This window comes from Marmota marmota, unplaced genomic scaffold (genome assembly GCF_001458135.2).
Source record: "Marmota marmota marmota unplaced genomic scaffold, marMar, whole genome shotgun sequence".
NCBI classification, from domain to species: domain Eukaryota; kingdom Metazoa; phylum Chordata; class Mammalia; order Rodentia; family Sciuridae; genus Marmota; species Marmota marmota.
This window is the reverse complement of record NW_026000048.1, coordinates 17,552,410-17,573,791: the sequence shown is the minus strand read 5'-3', so window position 1 is coordinate 17,573,791 and position 21,382 is coordinate 17,552,410. Positions and strand designations below refer to the sequence as shown.

At 37.6% G+C, this 21,382-nt stretch overlaps 1 protein-coding gene across 11 annotated transcripts in view; it reads right to left on the bottom strand.

Annotated features, from left to right (window-relative positions):
* The window catches only part of Nebl (nebulette), a 337,929-nt gene that overhangs the window by 81,260 nt on the left and 235,287 nt on the right, over positions 1 to 21,382 (bottom strand). For 3 of the 11 annotated variants that reach the window (XM_048812737.1, XM_048812736.1, XM_048812741.1), the window contains exons 1-5: positions 20,719 to 21,154; positions 20,556 to 20,627; positions 13,813 to 13,917; positions 11,373 to 11,483; positions 4,678 to 4,788 (exon numbers count right to left, since the gene is read on the bottom strand). The exons of 2 other annotated variants lie outside the window; for them this stretch is intronic. In XM_048812737.1, the coding sequence (XP_048668694.1) occupies positions 4,678 to 4,788; positions 11,373 to 11,483; positions 13,813 to 13,917; positions 20,556 to 20,627; positions 20,719 to 20,799 (480 nt within the window). In that variant the 5' untranslated portion in view covers positions 20,800 to 21,154. Of the gene's footprint in view, positions 1 to 4,677; positions 4,789 to 11,372; positions 11,484 to 13,812; positions 13,918 to 20,555; positions 20,628 to 20,718; positions 21,156 to 21,382 lie in introns of those variants that run through there. 6 more of the 11 variants (XM_048812735.1, XM_048812739.1, XM_048812738.1 and 3 more) reach the window with 4 other exon arrangements.

Genomic DNA, 21,382 nt, shown 5'->3' with positions numbered 1-21,382 from the left:
ACCAATATATTTAGTATCTGAAATACTAAATCCTTACAGGCTATTACTATAAGTCACACTGGGGAACCACACGGAGCCGTAATTGTTTTTCCAGTATTATTTTACTGATTTATCTTTAAGGTTTTTCACTTTCTGATGAAACAGAAATTTGTCTACTGATAAGGTTTTATTAATTTTAAGTCAGTACATAGATCATTCTTGAAAAAGAACATTAAATCTCTTATTTCCCATGCTGAATACTTTCTTTTTCATACATGTTGAATTGATTACCAATATGGTGTTTAGGTAAAGTTTACTATTCCGATTTCATCACAAGTTGGTATAAACCATACTATTTATAAAACTTAAAATGGTGATTTTTTGTTTGACTTTCTTGAGAACTATTGGACTTCAGGCCTCTGATAAGATGGATGAGAACTAACAATGTAATTGAGGTTTTCATTACAAGTCCATCTTCAGGGGAAAGTCACAGAACAGAAAACCTCCAGTTTCTCTCATTACATTAGTAAAATTTGGCAGGAATATATCCCTTAAGATATAAAAGGATTTAGATTGGCTGGTTTTAATCAATTTTTAATTATAGTATCAATAAGATACATTCAGAAACTTCTTAAATACACCCTTCTGACCAAAACACTTCTTAATATTAATTTCATATTGATTTAGCCCTTTTATAAACCAATTCTCTTTTAATTGTTTCAAATGAACGATGATATCATCCTAAACACTCAAATCACCCTTTAAAAACTGGAGGAGGACCAAGTAGGCCCAATATTTTATTGAGTGTCTCTTCTGCAGAGCCCTTTACATATATTATTTAATACTTGTGAGAGCCTGGGGAGGTAGATGTCCTTGTCTCCATTTTATAGAAAAAAAAAACTGAGATATAGAGATATTAAGTAACTTGTCCCAGGTCATCCGCAGGATGGTACCAGGGATTGAACTCAGGGGCACTCAACCACTGAGCCACATCCCCAGCCCTTTTTGTATTTTATTGACAGAGAGGGTCTCACTGAGCTGCTTAGTGCCTCACTAAATTGCTGAGACTGGCTTTGCACTCTCAGTCCTCCTGCCTCAGCCTTCCGAGCTGTGTGTGCCACCGTGCCCAGCTACAGCCAGCATTTTGAGCATGTTCTAACTCCAAAAATTTTTTTCCCTCATATATACTAGCATAGAGCAAATTCTAATAATTTTTCCCTTTTGGTGATCTTTAAATCTTAGAGTGATACAAGAGACCCCTGCCCCCAGAATACTCTTCCCCTTGGAACTTTCAGTTACTCAGAGGTGAGAAATCAGTTCATAAATAAACATCCCTCTCCTCTTCTTCTGCTCATTTACATCACTGAAAGTGTAAGGGAGAGAAAGATTCTGAAGAAAAATCACTCCTCTTGACCACTAAGGACCATTTTAATAAAAGGTATGATCAGAAAGGAGGCAAAAATTAACTTGCTCTGATCTGCAATTATTCTAGTTTTCTGGGTCTCTAGCAGAACTCAGAAAGCTGACTTGATTTTGGTGGCAACATAAATTAAACCAGGTAAGCAAAGGCACTGACTTTCATCGTTCCTCAGTTAATCATATTCACAATGGATGGTACATTTTTATTTGAAATTAAGTCACTCACTTATAGCCAGAGTGCAAAGTGACATTCCACATCACAAAAGGGCAATTAATTCTGCTAGTCAATTCTCTGCCTAAGTTTCTTCAGGCTGATGTTTTATGGGAGACAAGAGTTTTGTCTTTCACAGAGATTAGGTGGGTCCAGCTGAACCAGGAGACATACACACTAGCTCTCCTTGCAGCTTTTAAGACCAATCCTTAAATTTCATATTGTAGGGACAACAAATGTATTACTCCAAGTGGCTTGACTCTGGAGGAATATCAACTACTTCACAGGTAGAATACAAATATCATTCTCACTTTAAATCTAAGTAAATAGTCTTAAACACTTTCCAAATCCTATTATATGTACAAACTTTGCATGCAAAGGTTGGGCTGAGTTGGCAGAGGAGTGTAAGTAAACACATCCTTCTCCCATGAGCACACACTGTTGAATGGAGGAGAAAAGGGCTTCATTCTGTATTCCCTCAATCAAAGACCTTTTAAAAGAAAAGGCAGCGTTAAAATAATAAGCCCAGTTCTATGACAAGGAACTCCCCTATTTGAATTGCATGGAATTATAGAGTAAGAAAAGGCCTCCCAGGGATCCATGTTACACCAGTCTCCACCCCAGGGCACCAGCCCACCTTCTCCCCTTGGACTTTTATATGAGTTCAAGGTCTCTCCAGCCACAACATAGTGGGAACTCGGGTGTTTCCGTTATTCTTTCCTGCAGTGCATCTGAATTCAGATGATGTCTTACGATGCTACCCATTTTTTAAATGTTTTTGGTTATAGATGGACATATACCTTTTTTTAATTTTTATGTAGTGCTGAGGATTGAACCCAGTGCCTTCCACATGTGAGGCAGGCACTCTATCACTGAGCTACAACCCCAGCCCACAACGCTACTCATTTTAAAAATTTCACTTAAAATCTTGACTAATTACCAGTGACCTTTAAGAAGGAGATAGCGGGGTACAGCAAAAAGAGCGAACTCCAGAGTTTGATTCCCAAGTCTTCTTTTCTTCATCTAAGAAATGGGAATCAGTACAGGGATTTTGTAAGAAACGGAAATGATCAAAGTCTTGGCACAGAGCCTGGTGCATGGCTGAGCTGGGTAAATGGTAGTTAGGATTATTATAGTCATTCTGTAAGCAAACAGTTCTTATAAGGCCTCCCTAAAATAATAGCCCTGATAATAACTGCAGACCTGCAGCTTCTTCATCTCCTGTCAATCCTAAAGCATCTTAGAGAAATGCTTTGGTATCAGCATATGTTTAAACATGTGGGTTAGTATGTTAAATTCCTCTCTGGTTTTTAATTTAAACATTTAATGCAATTTAATACCAAATAGTCATTGCCATACTGCAGAGAAACACTCTGTACCTCTGGGCCTTGGAGGCACAGAGTCAGCAAAGTTGCTTGGTAGGAGGACTAAGTGACAACCTCCTTTTGAGATAACAAAGATAGATCAGGAACTTTTTCAAGAAAGGGGATTTCTTAATCTAACTAGGACAGGCACCTTATCTTAACTGATTCTAATCCATCAAGAACCTGACCAGCAGTTCATACATGTCTTTTGGAAAGCGGAGAATTTCATGACGAGAAGACAAGTTGCCACTACAATTTCAGGAGCAGATTATTCTTCTAAGACACCAGGAGAGTAAGCGGTAATTAAACAAATGTATGTAAGCCTTCATGGGCCTGGGAACTGACAACCAAAGAAAAACTTCATTTTCTACAGGCTAACTTTCTTCCTCTTTGTTCTGCTGCTAAGTCCGTCATTAGGCATCTGTTGCTTCCATATTTCCTATCTGTTGGTCCTTACGTTTAATAATAACTTGATGCCAACAAGCAGTTTAAAAGAAAGAGCAGTGGGGTACAGTCTAGCCAGTGCTCATGGGTGATTCTTCCCTGGGTCACTGGTTGCTGATGCTCTTTCTTGCAGCATTTTTGTGATTCTAGACTGGAAACCATGAGCTTCCACATCAAGTCAAGGAAGCTCTAGAAATGCTGATAACCCAATGGTCTTCTTGAAGCAAAATTTTTAATGCCTGAAAATACCTGGCAATTTAGAAGCATTCTACAAGGTTTTAATGACTATCTTAAGAATAATGCTAATGTACCTCTTACTGATAAGCTATAAAGTCCTTTTTTTGTTTGTTTGTTTGTTTGTTTTTAATTTATTTTTTTTATTGGTTGTTCAAAACATTATAAAGCTCTTGACATATCGTATTTCATACATTTGATTCAAGTGGGTTATGAACTCCCAATTTTACCCCAAATACAGATTGCAGAATCACATCGGTTACACATCCACATTTATACATAATGCCCTATTAGTAACTGTTGTATTCTGCTACCTTTCCTATCCTCTACCATCCCCCCTCCCTCCCCTCCCATCTTCTCTCTCTACCCCATCCACTGTAATTCATTTCTCTCCTTGTTTATTTTCCCATTCCCCTCACAACCTCTTATATGTAATTTTGTATAACAATGAGGGTCTCCCTCCATTACCATGCAATTTCCCTTTTCTCTCCCTTTCCATCCCACCTCATGTATCTGTTTAATGTTAATCTTTTCTTCCTGCTCTTCCTCCCTGCTCTGTTCTTAGTTGCTCTCATTATATCAAAGAAGACATTTGGTATTTGTTTTTTAGGGATTGGCTAGCTTCACTAAGCATAATCTGCTCTAGTGCCATCCATTTCCCTGCAAATTCTATGATTTTGTCATTTTTTAGTGCTGTGTAATACTCCATGGTGTATAAATGCCACATTTTTAAAAAAGTTACTCAAAGACAGAATTTGTACCAGATGAGTATCCCAAGTGTTTAGTGGAAGGAAGGTGCTCGGTGAGCTTTAGAGCTCAGGAGAGGCTTCCTGATTGTGGCTCTGACATGACGGAAATGATTCTGTAGGTTTGAAGGGAGAGTGATGTGGGGACAATAATTCTAAAATTAAAGTCCTTTTTTTGAATAGAAGTGTTGTAATATTTAAATCTCAACTCAATAACCACAAGTTGTAATATGAGTTAGCTACAATTTTCCAGAAAATGGCGAGGAATGAGTTTCCTTACGTTACTCTGGTGTTTGTTGACCTCCATGGCATGTCTGAGATCAGGCGGCTCCTTCATGTGGGCATAATCTGAGACTCCTTTGGCAGCATCATGCTTCTGCTTATAGGCAACCTTCAAAAGCACAAAAAAACAATTAGTTCCATTTAGAGGTAGCCAAGGGCCGGGGTATCTGCCTAGTGTGCACAGGGCCATGGGTTAGATCCCCAGCACTGCCCAAAAAATCAATCAATCAATTTTTTAAAAAATCCTATAGCAGTATATAAAATTCTTAACTGTTTAATTCCACTGTTTTACAAGGATTTTGTATATTTAAATACCACCAATGATAGATAAATTTGCCTGAGCCTCTGTAACAAGATAATATATATAATGCTTTCATCTCAGTGCTTTGGTTAAGATTCCTAATTCTAACTCTATCATTTATTACAAAACAACCTTGAACAAATGATGAAATCCACAATTCTATTCATCGAGCTTAAATCTCACCTATAGTTTTGGGAAATCCTCCACATCTGAGAGCTTTCACAGTTACAAATGTTCAAGGTTTAAATCTTGAGAAAACAACTGAGCAGATGCAGGGAGGTGGGCAATTATAGAGTATGTAAAAGTTAGTTGCTTATTTTTACATGAAAGGTTCTGATTTTATGTAGATACAACCATAATATAAGATACACCTCATTAAATGCCCAAAGCTTTGGGAGAAAATATAATACACAGATGAAATTCTCAGTTATGTCAGCCTTGTTCTCCATCAGGGATCTGAATGTCATATACCAATACCCTCCATTACCAACCACCTGGGCCAATTTTCTCCATACTGGGTGGAGAGGGGGTGTAAGGAAGATTTTTTTTTTTAGAATGACATCAACTAATATCTGCTCAGTGAATGAATAAATGAATGAATAACCATGAGTGAACATAAACCAACAAATGAAGAAAAGAATGGCAAAATTAATTTTAAAGTATATTAAGGATTTAGTAACAAACACAGTTGAGTGGAGTAGAAATCATGAGGCACAAACAAAATAAAGGCAACCTAAAAAGAAAAACTAGAACAGTTGTGGTCAAGAATAAAATAAGGTCTAGTTTTCAATGAAAAAGAATATAGTTAAACTTAAGGAGAATTCTTTAGCAATATGAGCTCCTTGAGAAGTGGGTCTATATCTTACACATCTTTTAATATCCTGTGCCTATCACAGTGAATGACACAGAGTAGAAATGCAATAAATGTATAGTGAATGGATGAATAAATGAGTTTATTCAACATTCTCATAAACCTACACCCCTCATGGGCTTTCATAAACAGAATTAAACACCCATTTAACTTAGATAATATACTTAGTTTTAAAATTATAACTTTAATCTTTTAAATAAGTTTTACAAATAAAACCATTGAATCTTTCTATCCTTCCCTCCCCCAAAAAAAGCCATCTAGTCCAATTTCCAATGTTTAACTCTCCTCTCTGGCTCCCCACTTTGTTTTTCTTTAAAAATGTCTACTGAAAAAGAATTCAACCTAGGACATCACAGTCTCTGAATTTGGAAAGCTATGATTGAAACTTCTTCCTTTGATCAAACCCCATCTATCTGTCCAGAGTTGGATCTATCCAGTCACAGAGAAAAGGCCTAGTTCACAACACAGAATTTCCAGTGGGAAGACAGATGACTAGCCACCAATGACTTCTGCCCTTCCAGACAGGCTGCTTGGATTAAAGGGTTGAACCCCTGATCATCCAAGAAGCCCTCTTGAATCCAAATCCCAATTTATCCATCCCATTCCCACAACAGCCTGACTTAATCCTATTTAGAATTACTCAATTGAATCCAGGTTATCCTCCTCCACTTGCTAAATGCTATTAATGCATTCACATGTCATGACAACTTCCTTTTGACAGCTATGTTGATATTCCTGTCAATTAATGCACTTAAGTCTTATTCAGCTGGCTTCCCACATCCAGTCCTGTGTGTTTGGTTGATTACCAGGACTCAAATGCAGCCCCTATGTTGTTCCAGGTATAATACACCTTGTTACAGTCTGTCCATCAATTTACTCCATCAAAATATCTAATTCTGATGAATACATCTTTACATTTTCATCAATTACTTATGTTAAACAGGAAACCTCTTAAGGACCCCCATGCAGGGTGAGAGAGTCCATTATCTCAGTTCCATTACATATGACATTAGAACCCTGAGGACAGGAAGGGGGAGTAGTTTAATGGATGGTCAAGTCTAAAAGACAAGGAAAAACCTCTGTTGAGATTTGTTTCTTCTTCTTAAATAAGAAGAGCTAACATATGCCAATCTCCTTTTTGAAGGATGGCTGGTATATTCTGTATTTTAGACTGATGGTCATGTTTGTGACTTGATAACCAAGACCAACGCAGCTAATCATTTCGTGAGTGATCATAGAGATGGTGACTCATCAAGCACAATTTTAAAAAGCACCCTTTCTTAAAAAGCCTACGTAATTTTCTACTTGCAGCTTTAAAATAGTCATTTCATTTATAGATGCCACTAAGCACCACTTTAGAATTAAGATTGCATCAAACTGGAGGCAGCGGAACTTTAATTTATCGTATTAATTTTCTTCCTTAAGATAGCTAATGGAAACTTATGTCAAGCTAATAAATTCTCTGATAAATTTGATTTTCTTAGGATCTGTCATTATTATGTGGTATTTCCCTACATTATAACTGTTTTCTTCATGCTTTGAGAACTCAGATTGCTATGGTACTAGACACTCAAAGAGTGGTGGGAACTTGCAATAGTCATACATACTTTATATATAAATGTTTATGTAAGCAGTGTATATTTTTATCATATATTTTATCTCCTAGATTTTACATCTCACATATTCATGTGTGTATATATGATGTATATAAGTTTAACTTCTAATACACTTTGTAAGTACTATATAGGTAAATGTACTTTTAATCCCATACCAAACACCTCTGAACTCCTATAACAGGGCCCCATAAATACTACTGATAAAAACAATCGATTCCCATAAAACTGCTCAGTTAGGATGACTGAGCAGTCTGTATTGCTTCTGTGATAAGGCATTATTTAGCCTTTTCCTGAAATAGCCTTGCTAAGAAGGATTCCATCACTTCAAGTCACAGTCCATTCCATTGCCAGGTTCCTTTGGGATCTTTGTTTACAAATTTTTCTAATGGAGAGCAGCTAATAAAATGGTCTCCTGGAAACTTCACAACTTTCATTTTTTAAATTGTTTTCTTTTTGTAGTTGTAGATGGACAGATGCCTTTATTTTTTCTATTTTGATGTGGTGCTGAGGATCAAACCCAGTGCCTCACACATGCTAGGCAAGCATTCTGCCACTGAGCTACAGCCCCAACTCCACAACTCTCTATTTTAAAGGTGTTTCTTCCTATCAGTCATTTTCTAAAGGAAGCATAAATTTAACTGTTATGGTCTGGATATGAAGTGTCCCCCTGAAAAGCTCATGTGTTAGTTAATACAGGAATGTTCAAAGTCAAATATGATAAGAGCTACAACCTCCAGGGTGGATCATCCCATTTGAAGGATTAATAATTTGAATGGATAACTGTAGGCAGCTGGACGTGTAACTTGAGGAAGTAGGTCACTGGGGGTGTGCTCATAGGTGGAATCCTATGTTGCCCCTGGCTCCTCCCACTTGCTCTCTCTGCTTCCTGGCTACCATGAGACAACAGATTCCTTCTGCCATGATGATCTGCCTCACTTCAGCCCCAGAGCAATGGAGTGATCAACCATTCTCTGAGTGAAAATAAACTTTTCCTCCTCTAATTTTTTTTTTTTTGTAGTGTTGGGAATTGAACCCAGGACCTTGTGCATGCAAGGCAAGCACTCTACCAACTGAACAAGTTTACTGGCAATAAGATGTAAGAAAGTAGAAAAACTATTTGCAAGAGTCTGTGATAATTAAACAATCCTTTTATTGTGCCCAAAATGTTTCAGAGTTGTGGTAACTTAATTTAGAATAATAGACGAATTCTAAACTTTAATGGCATTCTGAGTTGTAATAAAAATTCTCAACAAACTATTATCTACAAATTATTGAATTATTATAAACAATTCAAATAATCTTTCTAATGCTTAAATTCAATGTAGAGTTAAAAAAAAAAAAAAGCCAGCGAGTGTGTTTGCTGTTTGTAATCAAATACCTACAAGAACACCTTAGAAGGCTGGGGATGTGGATCAGTGGTTAAGCACCCCTGGATTCAATCCCTGGTACCAAAAAAAAAAAAGAGAGAGTGCATACATACATGGTAACAATGTACATGATATCCTATTCCATCAAAAGCAATACAATAGGCCCAAAATATACATAATGGATTAGGGGATTATTTTTTTCATGTTAAATTCCACATTGCAAGTATTTACATTCTATATACCTACTTATGCTACTAAAAATTGAGGCCAGAGTCAGGTGCAGTGGCACACACCTGTCATCCAAGCTACAGGGAAAGGTGTGGTGAGGCCAGAGGATTGCAAGTTCCAGGCAGCCTGGGCAATTAGTGAGACTCTGTCTCAAAACAAAATAAAAAGGGCTTGGAATGTAGCTCAGTGGTAGACCCCTTGACTTTGCATGCTTAAGTTTCTAGGTCTAACCCCCAGTACAAGAAAGAAAGAAAGAAGGAAGGAAGGAAGGAAGGAAGGAAGGAAGGAAGGAAGGAAGGAAGGAAAGAAAGAAAGAAAGAAAGAAAGAAAGAAAGAAAGAAAGAAAGAAAGAAAGAAAGAAAGAAAAGAAAAGAAAAGAAAGAAAGAAAGAGTGAGAAAAGATGCAAATATCTGACAATGTTAGTTTCTCACGTAAATATAAAAATAGACTCTAAAAAATTTTCTTTATTTAATGAATAACTGTTGCTTGTCTTATATCAAGTGTTGTAATTATGTGCTTTATAAAATAGCCCATGTTATCAGCAAATAGCCAGGTGACCAGATGTTGGCAGGAAAAACAAAGGATATATTGGTTACGGTCAGTCATGCAGAGCCTTGATATTATATATTTTTAGCTTAGCTAAATCTCAGCTAATCTCAGCTGTTAGCTTACTGCCAAGTTGGGTTCACAAAGGATGTTTACATTTGTAGTAATGAGGTATTTAAAGATGTTCTGCAAAGGGTAGCAATCCTTAGAATTTTTCAAGACTATTTTAAAATCAAAATTGATTTTCAGACTGTTATATAATTACCATGGTATCCTCTATTTAAAAGTAAAATAATTCTAGAGAAGGAATCCATATAATAGAGAGAGAGAGAGAGAGAGAGAGAGAGAGAGAGAAAGAAAAGTAGTAGGAAAGATGTGGGATAGTGTGTGGCTAAGAATGCAGACTCTGGAGCCAGACTACCCATGCTTGTATGCTGGCTCTACCGTTTACTGGCTGTGTGACCTTTGGCATGTTACTTAAAAACTCTGTGCTTTGGTCTCCATATCTCTAAAATGAGAATACTTCCTGGGGTTGTTGTGAGGATTAAATGACATAAATACATTTGAAATTCATGAAATAACACCTGACATATCGCTGGTACTTTTATTTGCTTCCATTATTACTAACCTACACTGTGGCATGAAGAATACCAACTATGAAAAAGGAAGCATATCCTTTAGAAGGAAGCCCATAAATCCAACAATACTGAATAGTTCCTATGTGCCCAGGAGGGTTCCAATTACAGGAGTAGAGTAGGGAAACAGGACAGATAAGGGTCCCTGCTCTCATGTAAATTAGCCAAGTAACAGATTAAATAAAAATAAATAAATAAATTTTAAAAACTCAGATTGCACAATGAAGAAAACCAAACAATGAATCAGAAAACAGCAAAGTACTCTACTATAAAATTCTGTTTTAAGAAATGCAAGAGATTAAATGCACATTAAAATGCCTTATGTGTCAAGGTCCTGTACAGGAAAAAATTACCCTTACACTCCTGTGGATTCAAAATGAGTTTACGTGATAATGGTTCTTAAGTTTGTTTGCAACCCGGAATCACTAAAATAGCCACTTTCACCTGATGGAGGCTCTTGCTAGTAGCCTAAGTTATCCTAAATGAAAAGCACCAGCCACAGATCAGGAAATTCAAAAACCACTTGTCTAACAGATGGAGCATGGAACTGTGGGTATCAAGTCCAATTGTTATCTCTTTATGTGACTTTTAACAAGCTCTCGAAATGTTCTCTACTTAGGGATCATATTGTTAAATAAGAATCATTCAACAGGTGGTATAAGAATTTCATCTTCAAAATGGCATGGAGGCACACATCTGTAAGCCCAGCTGCTTGGGAGGCTGAGGCAGGAGGGTGGCAAGTTTGAGGCCAGCCTGGACAACTTAACAAGACCCAGTTTCAAAATTTTTAAGAAGTTGCGGGTGGGGGAGGGTGTGGAGAGATGTCTTGCCTAGTATGCATGAGGTCTTGAGTTCAATCCCCAGCATTACACAACAAACCAGAATTATTTCAGTTTTGTAAACTGTCAGACTCTACAAAGAGCAATGAATGGGACTCAAAAAAATAGCATGCATTTAAACTTGCATGTCCCTTTTACCCTCTGCCACTTGGCTACAGAGAGCACATAATCCAGCTGTTTCCATTCAGTGTCTAATACCCAGAGTAAACAACTCTTCCTAAAATATTAAATAACTTTAAAGAGATTATATCTTTGATCTACCTCATTATATACCAATTTGAAAACACACCTCACTCTGAAGCTGGGAAACTTCTCTCGCAAAGACACTGTCAATGGTGGCAGGCATCTGCTTATAAAGAGAGTTGGAAAGGTTGACCTTCACATTGCCTCTGTATTTTGCCTAGAGGAAATAAAAAGAAAATGAAAATCCCCCTCCTTTTTAATTTTTTTTTAATTTTCTACTGTAAATAATAGAATAAAATTTTCTGTAGAAACCTCACTGATTCAACAATTTTAAATTAAACCTGCACTTGAATTTTAAATACCAGATCTGATAAATGTACTCTGAAGAGAGAAAGACTTCCAATTTGTGATGGAGAAAGCTTTAAGTGGTATATGCAAGAATGTTGTGACTTTTCTTTTAGTGAAACCCATGCACGTTTCTAAAAAATAAATCTACTTGTGTGTATTGACAGGTTCATATGTTTGAACAGTGAAGAAGCAGTCTGAGAACCATGAGACATTTGAGTTGTTCCAGAAAATACAGATCTTTAAAACTTACTGTCAGGTTCCCAACAACGAAGAATAGTGATTACTAGAGGCTGGGAAGGAGGAATGGGGATAGGCTGGTAGGCCGGGTAGCAGGCACCAAAGCACAATTAGCTAGAAGTATTTCTCGGATACTTTTAGTATTCCTCTAATTCACAATAATGGGGTAGACAGGGAAGAATTGGAGGACGTTGGTTTAGACAAAGCGGTGTAAAGGGAAGGGAGGGGGAATGGGAATAGGAAAGATAGCAGAATGAATGGGACATTACTCTCCTATGTGCATATATGATTACATGACCAATGTGATTCTATATCATGTATAACCAGAAGAATGAGAAGTTATCTTCCATGTATGTATAATATGTTAATACATTCCACTATCATGTATAACTAGAAAAGAATAAAAACAACAAGCTCTCCTTCCACAGCACCACGGGATGACCAGCTTACAGAACCTATTATGTGTATTGTAGTGAGGCCTAGAAGAGCTTCAAGGATTCAAATGCAAAGTAATAAAAAGAGATGGAAACGTCAATTAACCTGATTTGATCAGCACATCTTGTGTACGTGTGTTGAAACATCACACTGTACCCAATAAATATGGACAATTATTACAGATCAATCAAAAAAACTAATGTTTAAGAAGATGGTTAATGACCCTGATTTGATCCTTACCCACGTTATGCACGTATCAAATTATCACACTGCATAATCCTACAAATTCGTACGATTAAGAGAATAATTATTATTTTTTCAGGCACCCTTTTGTTCTAGACCCCCCTGGAGAGCCACAGTGACCAGTAGTGGGAGGGGGCCTGTCTGCTCATGCACCTTCCCACCCCCAGCCTGTGCTGGCTCTGAGGGAGCTCAATCATTACTGGAAAAGACAAACACCCATTCACCACTTGCTCTTGGGAAAATTAGGTTCAAGGGAACACAATAGATCACCCACTTGCAATTTTTTGCTCTGCAGTTAACTCCTTCAGGAAAATCAATCAAACACAAGTTGGGAACACCAAGAATTTCTCTGCCCAGGAGAAATAACACAGCTGATATAAATAAACAAAACTGTGTTTTGTGGGTGAGTCCTTGCAAACCTGATTTGGGTGTTGATTTATTGAGCATCTGTTTTATCTGAGCCTTTTGTCTCCACAATTCTAGATGTTGGTAATAATAAAAGAAAACGTGCTGATTTTCTCAAAATCATTTCAGGTTACCAGATCATATACGAAGAACCCCACGTTGATCTTTTTCCAATGTAACTTTCGGAACACTAGAGGTCAGTCATTTACAACACCATTTTAACCGCTCTCTTCAAGTTTATCTATGTGCAGACTACAGCAATGCCTCAATAGAGAAATGATTGTCAACACTGTGCTTTACAGTGCAAGATTAACTGTAGTTCTAAATACTCTCAGAAAAACTACACAATTTTTCAGCTGGAAAATGCATTTAGCATAGTTCTCACTCTGTGGTTTCAGAATAGAAATTTCTGTTGAACTCAATTTTATTCCACTCAAAAATAGTTTAAATTAAATTTACTTGTCAGAGATACTATGGCTTATGGAAACATGTAATAAGATGTACTTATTTCCAAAATAATATTCAACTGTTAATCTCTAATACATCCATTAGGAAATCAATAGTTTGAAATTTTAAAAATAAATCATTTTCCTAATTTTTTCTATTTATTGAATGAAAGTATTCCTTTTCAAGAGTAATAGTATGTATAAAAAAAGTTGGAGTCAAAATATAGACATACAGTATATAATAAAATGTATTGAGCAAATATAGCAAAATATCTCAATTAATATTGATCATAGAGTTAGACAATAATCTAGATATTACCAACATTCAGTGGTGCCTTCAAAAATATTCTTCGACTTTAATGCAGACACACATACTTTTTATCTATATAAATAGAAAAACACGAGCCATTTTGAAAGTTTTTAAGAACTTACCTCTGAAATAAAAGCGCCAATATTTTTAACATGGGTTAGCATGGGAGTGTCAGGCACAAATGTACATTTGTCCTTAGACTTTTTATACTCTTCTTTATAATGGATCTAAAAAAAAGAGAGAGAGAATCATGTACATGAGAAAGAAGAAAAACAATTGTAATGACCTTTTTTGAACAGAAAATGGAGGTGATAAATTCCATTTTCTGAAGTAAATATTCAAGTGTGGAACAATTCTCAAAATAAGCCAAATTGAATAAATGGAGATCCAACCCAGAACTGCAAAGCCATGCAGTGGGGTGAGAAAAGACTTACCTCCAATGAGCAAGGGCCCAGTTACCATTAAGGAGCAACACTAAGAAGATTGGGCCACAGAGGATGGGTCCCGCTTCCCCAGCATAATTATCAAAAGGTCCATTTCACTGCCACAAGTGTCCTAGTTTGTTGAGATTTTTAAGACACTGACCTTGACAGGTAAGTCTGTGTTCAAACAGAAACATCCGTCTACCTCAAGACAAGCAGTCTTTAGAACAGACATAATACATTAAGAAGAAAGAGGCAGAAATTAAACAAATGGAGGTTATTACTAGCAATGTCACCCATACAGGCTGGATGGAAGGACTGGGGCTTCCACTGTGGGCTTCTGTTTACTAATTAATCCCCCAAACCAATAAAACTTTTCTGATTTATTAGCACCCTTTACCTCCTCATCCCTCTCCCCTCCCCACAACAAGGGCAGAATCTGTCCAGGTGCTAGAGATTATTCTAGAATATCCCCTGGCCAGGGGCAGGCAGATCAGCCAAAGAAAGTCCCCAAAGGTTTAGCTGAGCGTGTTCATTTCTTCACTCAAATTGACCAGCAAAATGAACCACTCCCTTCTCCTTGAGGAGAGCCCATGGACACACAAGCCAAAAGAAGTCAGGAACTTCAAGGACCTCAACTGTCATCCTACCGTCATGCTAATTGGTACACAAACTGAAAACTGGGGAGGCAAAACCATGCCAAGAGATTGGAGGCAATTTGTTGAAAGTTATGTCTCCCTATAATAAAGTCATGTTTATCTACCCAAGACTGTAAATACTCAGGCTGGAAAAACTGTCCCAAGTTAGACAATAAATTATATAGTCTTCCTAATTATAACCCCAAAGTGACGTTTAATTGTATACACTACCTGGTTCTTAGAGGACGTGATTAATATTGATGTTACATGCTAACATTCCCTGGAGATTTTGCCATATGCAAACCTGATTTGAGGGGCATTACTTGACCTGAGGTATAACCAGATACAAACATATTAAGTAAAGTTATTTCAAAATTCCCCTATTTCACTGCTGCGGCTCTTAGATATTAATGCCTCCCACATTAAACACTGGCTTTATTCATGAAATCAACATGAGAACATATTTATCTTATCTGAGCACTAAATTACTTTTTTTCTTCTCAGAGATTAGCCATAATTTTAGGTTCCTGCAAATCGCCCTCCTCAGTCACTAGTAATTAAATCGTTAATGGCAGTATGATAAATAGTAGGCTATTTTGATCATACAGAGGGAAAAAAAAGTATCTCTGTTATATAATTAAGTGTGAGAAAAAATAGCCTATCATTAGGCTTAAGTTTGACTCATTATTTTTATCTTTTGCCACATCTTTTCCCCATCACATTCGCATTCTTCTCCACTGCGGTATGTGCTTAGGGCTACAGGCCTCCTGATAAAGTCTGACATACACAGAATGTTCTGGATAGGAGTGCTGGATAAGAGTGAAGGATTTACTTCCTTTACTAGGCAGGCAAATAGTTCAGTCTTAATTGAGGGCTCCGTTAACTCTCTTTGGTCTTTACTAAAAAGATACCTACATTTGCATCTCTGAATTGAAGTTACATTTAAAAACAAGATCATTTGCTACTGCCCTTCCATTGTTCAGATCATAAGGCCATTAGCATTCACACACCCAGGATTGTGTGGATTTCTGATGAATCTCTGTGTGCGATTTGAGTTTTCAGACAAATAAAGAACGTTATGTATTAATAGCCTTGCTATGCCAGAATGGGCAGCAGCAGTGATTTCAACACCAGGCATTAAGCCACCGTAATAACCGTGAGAGGACAGAAACAAAGGTGCCTGGGAGGAGAGCATCCACCTTTCTAAGATTGACCCACCTACCTCCATCCAGGTTTTGTGCATAAAGAGGGGGAAAAAAAAAACACCCATTTAAGTCACTGGTCACTGTATTTGGGTTTTACTGATAGAGCCATCTGCACTTATAAACTATACACAGCACAACATATTTTCAAAGTAAAAATAACAGGGGGTCAAAGTTGATGACTTTATAATCAATAAGATGCCCCCAAACATTTATTTTCTCCTTTGAACCCACCCACTAACCCCAGGATGTCTCGACTACAATTAAATTAGCTCAGCATCGCTTCCTTCTCCTGGTCAAGTTTCTTCCAGAGAGTATGAAATTAGCTAATGGATGACATTGGATGACAGAAATGGAAAGGTTTGAGGATATTTCTTCTTATAAACATTCTGAACTGGTAGTATCTAGAAAGTCTTTTCACAAATGAAATCATACCAATTTAATTCAGTAAAGCCTGGAAGAAAAAACGTGGCTCCAGTGTTATTTGTTAACCGGGCACACGTCATTGCCAAGGTCACTCTCCCAAGTTTCCTTACACGGTCCAGGCTTTTTCTGGAGGGGTGACCACAGAATTTAACACTTTTAGCCTTGAGAGGATTTATCTGCAATAAATGGTGTGTGTTTGCCTGGAAGATGTTCTCACTGCCTGAAGCTTCGAACCACAACAGTGAGTCAGAGGCTGCAGGCAGATGCAGCCCAACTTGTTCTGCAGAAGGTTTTTTATGCCTTGTTTACACAAAACATACAAAAGATTCCCCTCTGCCCCATATTTTTTATGGCCACCTGTCAGAAGGCTACTAGAGCCATAATTCTGGATGCTCAATAGAATGGGTAGGTTTAATTCATGTCAGGAAGTAATTAAGAATTTGACAAACAGGACTAACAGAGAATGCCTACTTGGGGAAATAAAGGGTTAAATAGAGAGGCCACCTCTGAGCACTAGGTGTCCTTCAGAATTGGGAAGTGAGTCACAGAAGGAAAGCCCATAATGTGGGTAGAGCAGATGCAACTCAGAAACTAAGTGGGGCCAAAGAAAGGAAAAAAGAAAAAAGGATTTAAAAAAAATAAAAAGAAAGCCATGAAAAATGCCTATGCTGATCCCCAAAGTGAAGCCACTTGACCTGAAAAACTGACATTTTCTCTCAGAGGAGGATTCTAAACATCGCGCAGGCCTCCCAGGACAGATCTCCAGGCTGATCTCACTTAACATTTGTATAAATGGTCTGACATGCAAGGGATGACACAGCACGGTCCCCAGGTCCGCTGATGAGCCTGGCTCTGGCGGAGAGTGAAATGGCAAGCAGAAAGCCATGAGCCCAGAAGCCCTCAAAGGACCAGGAGGGGAAGCAGGAAGGCACAGATTAGATCCGGCCCTGGCGAGGTAAAAAGAATTCCAACTACTATCAAAAGATGATGGGCCCTAAGCTGTCAGCCACACGTCAGAAATTAGAAATGGAAATGGCTCTGACACACCACAGAGATGGGTTTGACAGCGTTCTGCACCCCCAACAAGTCCAAGAAATTCTCAACCGCCTCACCAAGGGTGCTGGGAGGGAAACAAAGCAGGGTCCCACTCTACCACAGGTCACCTACAGCTGAGTGCTGTGCGCAGTTCTGGTCACCATACCCTGACAAAGACACAGGGAAGATCAGACAGCGGAGGACATGTGGAGAGGCAGCTCTCTGAAGAGAAACCCAAAAAACTACCCTTCTCATCTGACAACTGAGGCACAGAGGAATGTGACCACTTCCCAGGCTCTGGACATGTCCTAACCCCAGCCTCACCAGGTGGCCTTGGCTAAGCCATTCAACCTTGGGTCTCACACCAGTAAACTGAGGCTTACGGAACTTAAGGTACATGCTTGGCACACAATATTAAAATGCACCTGGAGTGCCTGGCTCATAGCAGGGGAGGAAGGACATCTGATGGCCAAGACTTGGGGTTCAGTCAGACTTATGTCAAATCTCAGGGAGCTCCTGGGCTAAGAGGCTTGATCTGTGGCTTGTGAGGCTGTTAGCTGATAGTCTGTCTGAGACATGACGGATTATTAAAAAAAAAAAAAAAAAAAAAAAAAAAAACAAGACACTGGAAGGTGTATGTTTAAATTTGAGACCAGAGGTGGGGAGGTTGGGGTGGGGGTGCAGAACTCATGCACTAAATTAAACGCAGGACACCAGTAGATGGCACAATGAGAAATCTAATACAGGCTCGACTAAAACTCCAGTCTAACTGCCGCATGGCCTCAATTTTTTCTGTTCCAGCTTCATGATTGGTGCATTTAGATAACTCTGTAGCCACAGAGACTATAAGAGAGACAAGAATTTCAAATTTAAGTTCATCTATTCCCAATTAAAACACTGATAACACTGAGAATGTATAAGAAAGTTATTACTTAATGATAGATTTAACCAAATGGCTCAAAAGCTAAAAGTTTAATGGAATCCAATATGCCAAGTCCTTCAAGGAAGAATTAAAACTCATTCTTAAAAAGACTGTACAAATTCCTTCTTTCATTTTGTGTGTGGGAGTTTGTTGTTGTTGTTATTGTTTGTTTTGTTTTGTTTTGTTTTTTTGGTGCGGAGACAAAAAGATTATTTTTTCAGGTTCCCCAATAATAAATATAAAAATTCTAAAAATGGGGTATCTTGATAGGTATAGAATTCTATTTGCAAACAGCATATGAACATGTACACTGATATAAATTAAATCAAAATTATCATGTTCTAAATATTTAAGTAGTACAGATGTCTGTTACATATCATAAATCTATGATAAATAGAAGCTACTTCCATATGTTTGATTTCACCTAAAGGGGAAAAAAATAACATGACCTTTGCAAAATGATAAAGGCTATCAGACCTCACTAGAGGTTGGTTTTAAAGTCACTGTTAAGTGATCTGACTCAAAATAACTCCGACAAACTGTCTAATTAAAGTTACTACTTCAATCCTAATAGTATATTGAAACTATTACAAGGGAGGCCATAATAATTACACTTCTACAAAAACATCAAAGCTGGAACTATCTCCAGAGTTAGGAATTTGCAGTTTCAAATGACAGCCTTACTAATGCTAATATTAGTATCATAAGTAATGATAAAGCTAAGATAAACTTTGCATGGAAATCTACAGTGAGAAGATAACACAGCAGAGAAAAAAGAGGGCTTTGTTTTCAACTCTCAGTGCTTAACTATGTGATCCAGCAAGTTACTTAACTTCTGTGCCTCTGTCTCCTTGCTTCTAAAATGGAAAAACAGAAAGACCTATCTCATAAGCTGCAATGCCTGGCTCAGAGTACTCAATAAATCCTAACTGTCAATGTCATTCCATTATTATTTCAATTTACAAAGAACGTTCACATACATAAGTAGCTTATTACTATTAAGTAATAATACAAAGAAATACTTTATTTAAAATTTAATTAAATCCCATGTCGAGTATATGGAAAGGGTATGATTCATATCACCACTCTTTGGCTCTTTCTGACAAATCAGAATGAAATGAAGAGTCATATATAAAACACAATTGGATGGATGGATGCAAAGTTAAGTTCTAGTTGGGATATTTAATAACAGCTAATATTTATTGAGTACATTCATGTTCAAAGAGTATGCTTAGCATTTAATCTAACTATTATAAATATTACAGTTCATAAACTGAGCCCCACCAGGTTAATAACCTTCCCAAGGTTACTATTGAGTGGATTCAGGCAGATTGATTCAGAGGACCTGCTGCATGGTACCCCACTGCCCACGATGAATTTCCTTTGAACACAAACACTTTTCGAATATTCTCCTCACTCTGCTCATTACCGACAACAGAAATAACCATACTGTCTTCATCTCTCTAAATGAAGACACAGGCATGTGTTTACAGGAACCAAATTTCCTTTATACCAGCAATTCTCACATCTGTTTATGAGGATCAGCTGAATTTTCATCCCTAGTGACTAATGTTTTTCTTTGTGCTTCTAGAATTCTAGTTTGCAGATTTACTAAATAGGTAGTATGTGCATTTCAAATAATTTCAGGATTACCTTGAAATGTAATAGCAACTAATCCCATTTACTGAAAAAAAAAATGCTCCTTTTCAGTAATATCATCATCTAGATCAGGATTTTCAATATGCAGTTTATAAATCCTGAATTGTAAATGGATGTTATATGCATATAGGTATATGCCTTTTCTTAGTTTGAAAAATGATTGCATTCATCAGATTCTTCAAAAGGCCCTCAAAAATATTAACAATGATTTAGCTAGACAGCCTCCAAACCAAATTACGTCATTATATTAATTTTAGTCTTTGGGGTTCTCAAATGGAATATGCTTTGCAACCCAAGGCCTTATGAGTTCATGGCAGAAAGAGAGCAAAATTCATGAGAGACAGGATTCTGGATCATGAATGGGGAAACTTGTTCCAGCAGAAATTCTCTGTAAAGGTGACCTTAGGGAAATCACTTAAAATTTCTGGACTTAGTTCCCTGGGCCTGGAAAATAACTGTATGTTACCTAATGATGTCAGGGTTTTCTCCCCAGCTCTATGATGATATAACTGTTCCACACCTGCAATGCAAAGTCACACAGAAGTCACCGGAGCCACTTACATCACTAATGAGTTCAGTGCATTTTCTGGCCAATTCCATGCTTAGGTCTTCAATAACAGGTTTCGGGAATACCTGTTCAGAAAAAAAAAAAAAAGGAACATTTTGTCCTCACCCATTACAGAACAAATTCGTTCTTGGGTACATTAAGTGCTCTCTCACGTACCTTGTCTTCTTCATCTTCTTCTTTCTCTGAGTTTCCCTCTTCAGTTCCCTCTTTCCCAGCCTCAAACGCAGGGTCCCTCATTCTTACCCTGTCAAAATATTTATATTTTTAAACTTCACTAGTGTAGCATCTTTTTTTTTTACAAACCACAGCACACTGGAGCTCCTATGTGTCTCTGGTGCTCGGGCAGGAATGACCTTGCCAGGCGTCACCCCTGGCTCACACTTCACCCTCCTTATCTCAATGGAGTGTGAGGGAATGGAATGGATCCCAGGGCTCTGCCAGGGTCAGCCTCACAGGAGGAAAGAACACTTTCTCAGGCGAAATCCAATCTGACAAACTTAAAGACAATATTCTTCAAACTGGTTAAGAAATCCAAAAGAGAAAATTTATCTTTCACTAATTCAATTCATTCATGAAACAGTATAAAAAGGACTTAGAGGGTCTAGGAAAATTTCTCAGCTAACGGTGCTCAAGATACCACAGCCCAAAGCCTGTTATCGCAAAGATTCCTCAACTCCGTCTAAATAAAGCTTTCTCTGGAATGTCAGCTCTGATTCCATATAGGGAACCTGGATCATTCAGACTCATTTCATTAACCTAAATTAAACATTTTATGAGACATTCACATACTTTCCACAACCTAAAAAATCCCCCACTTTAT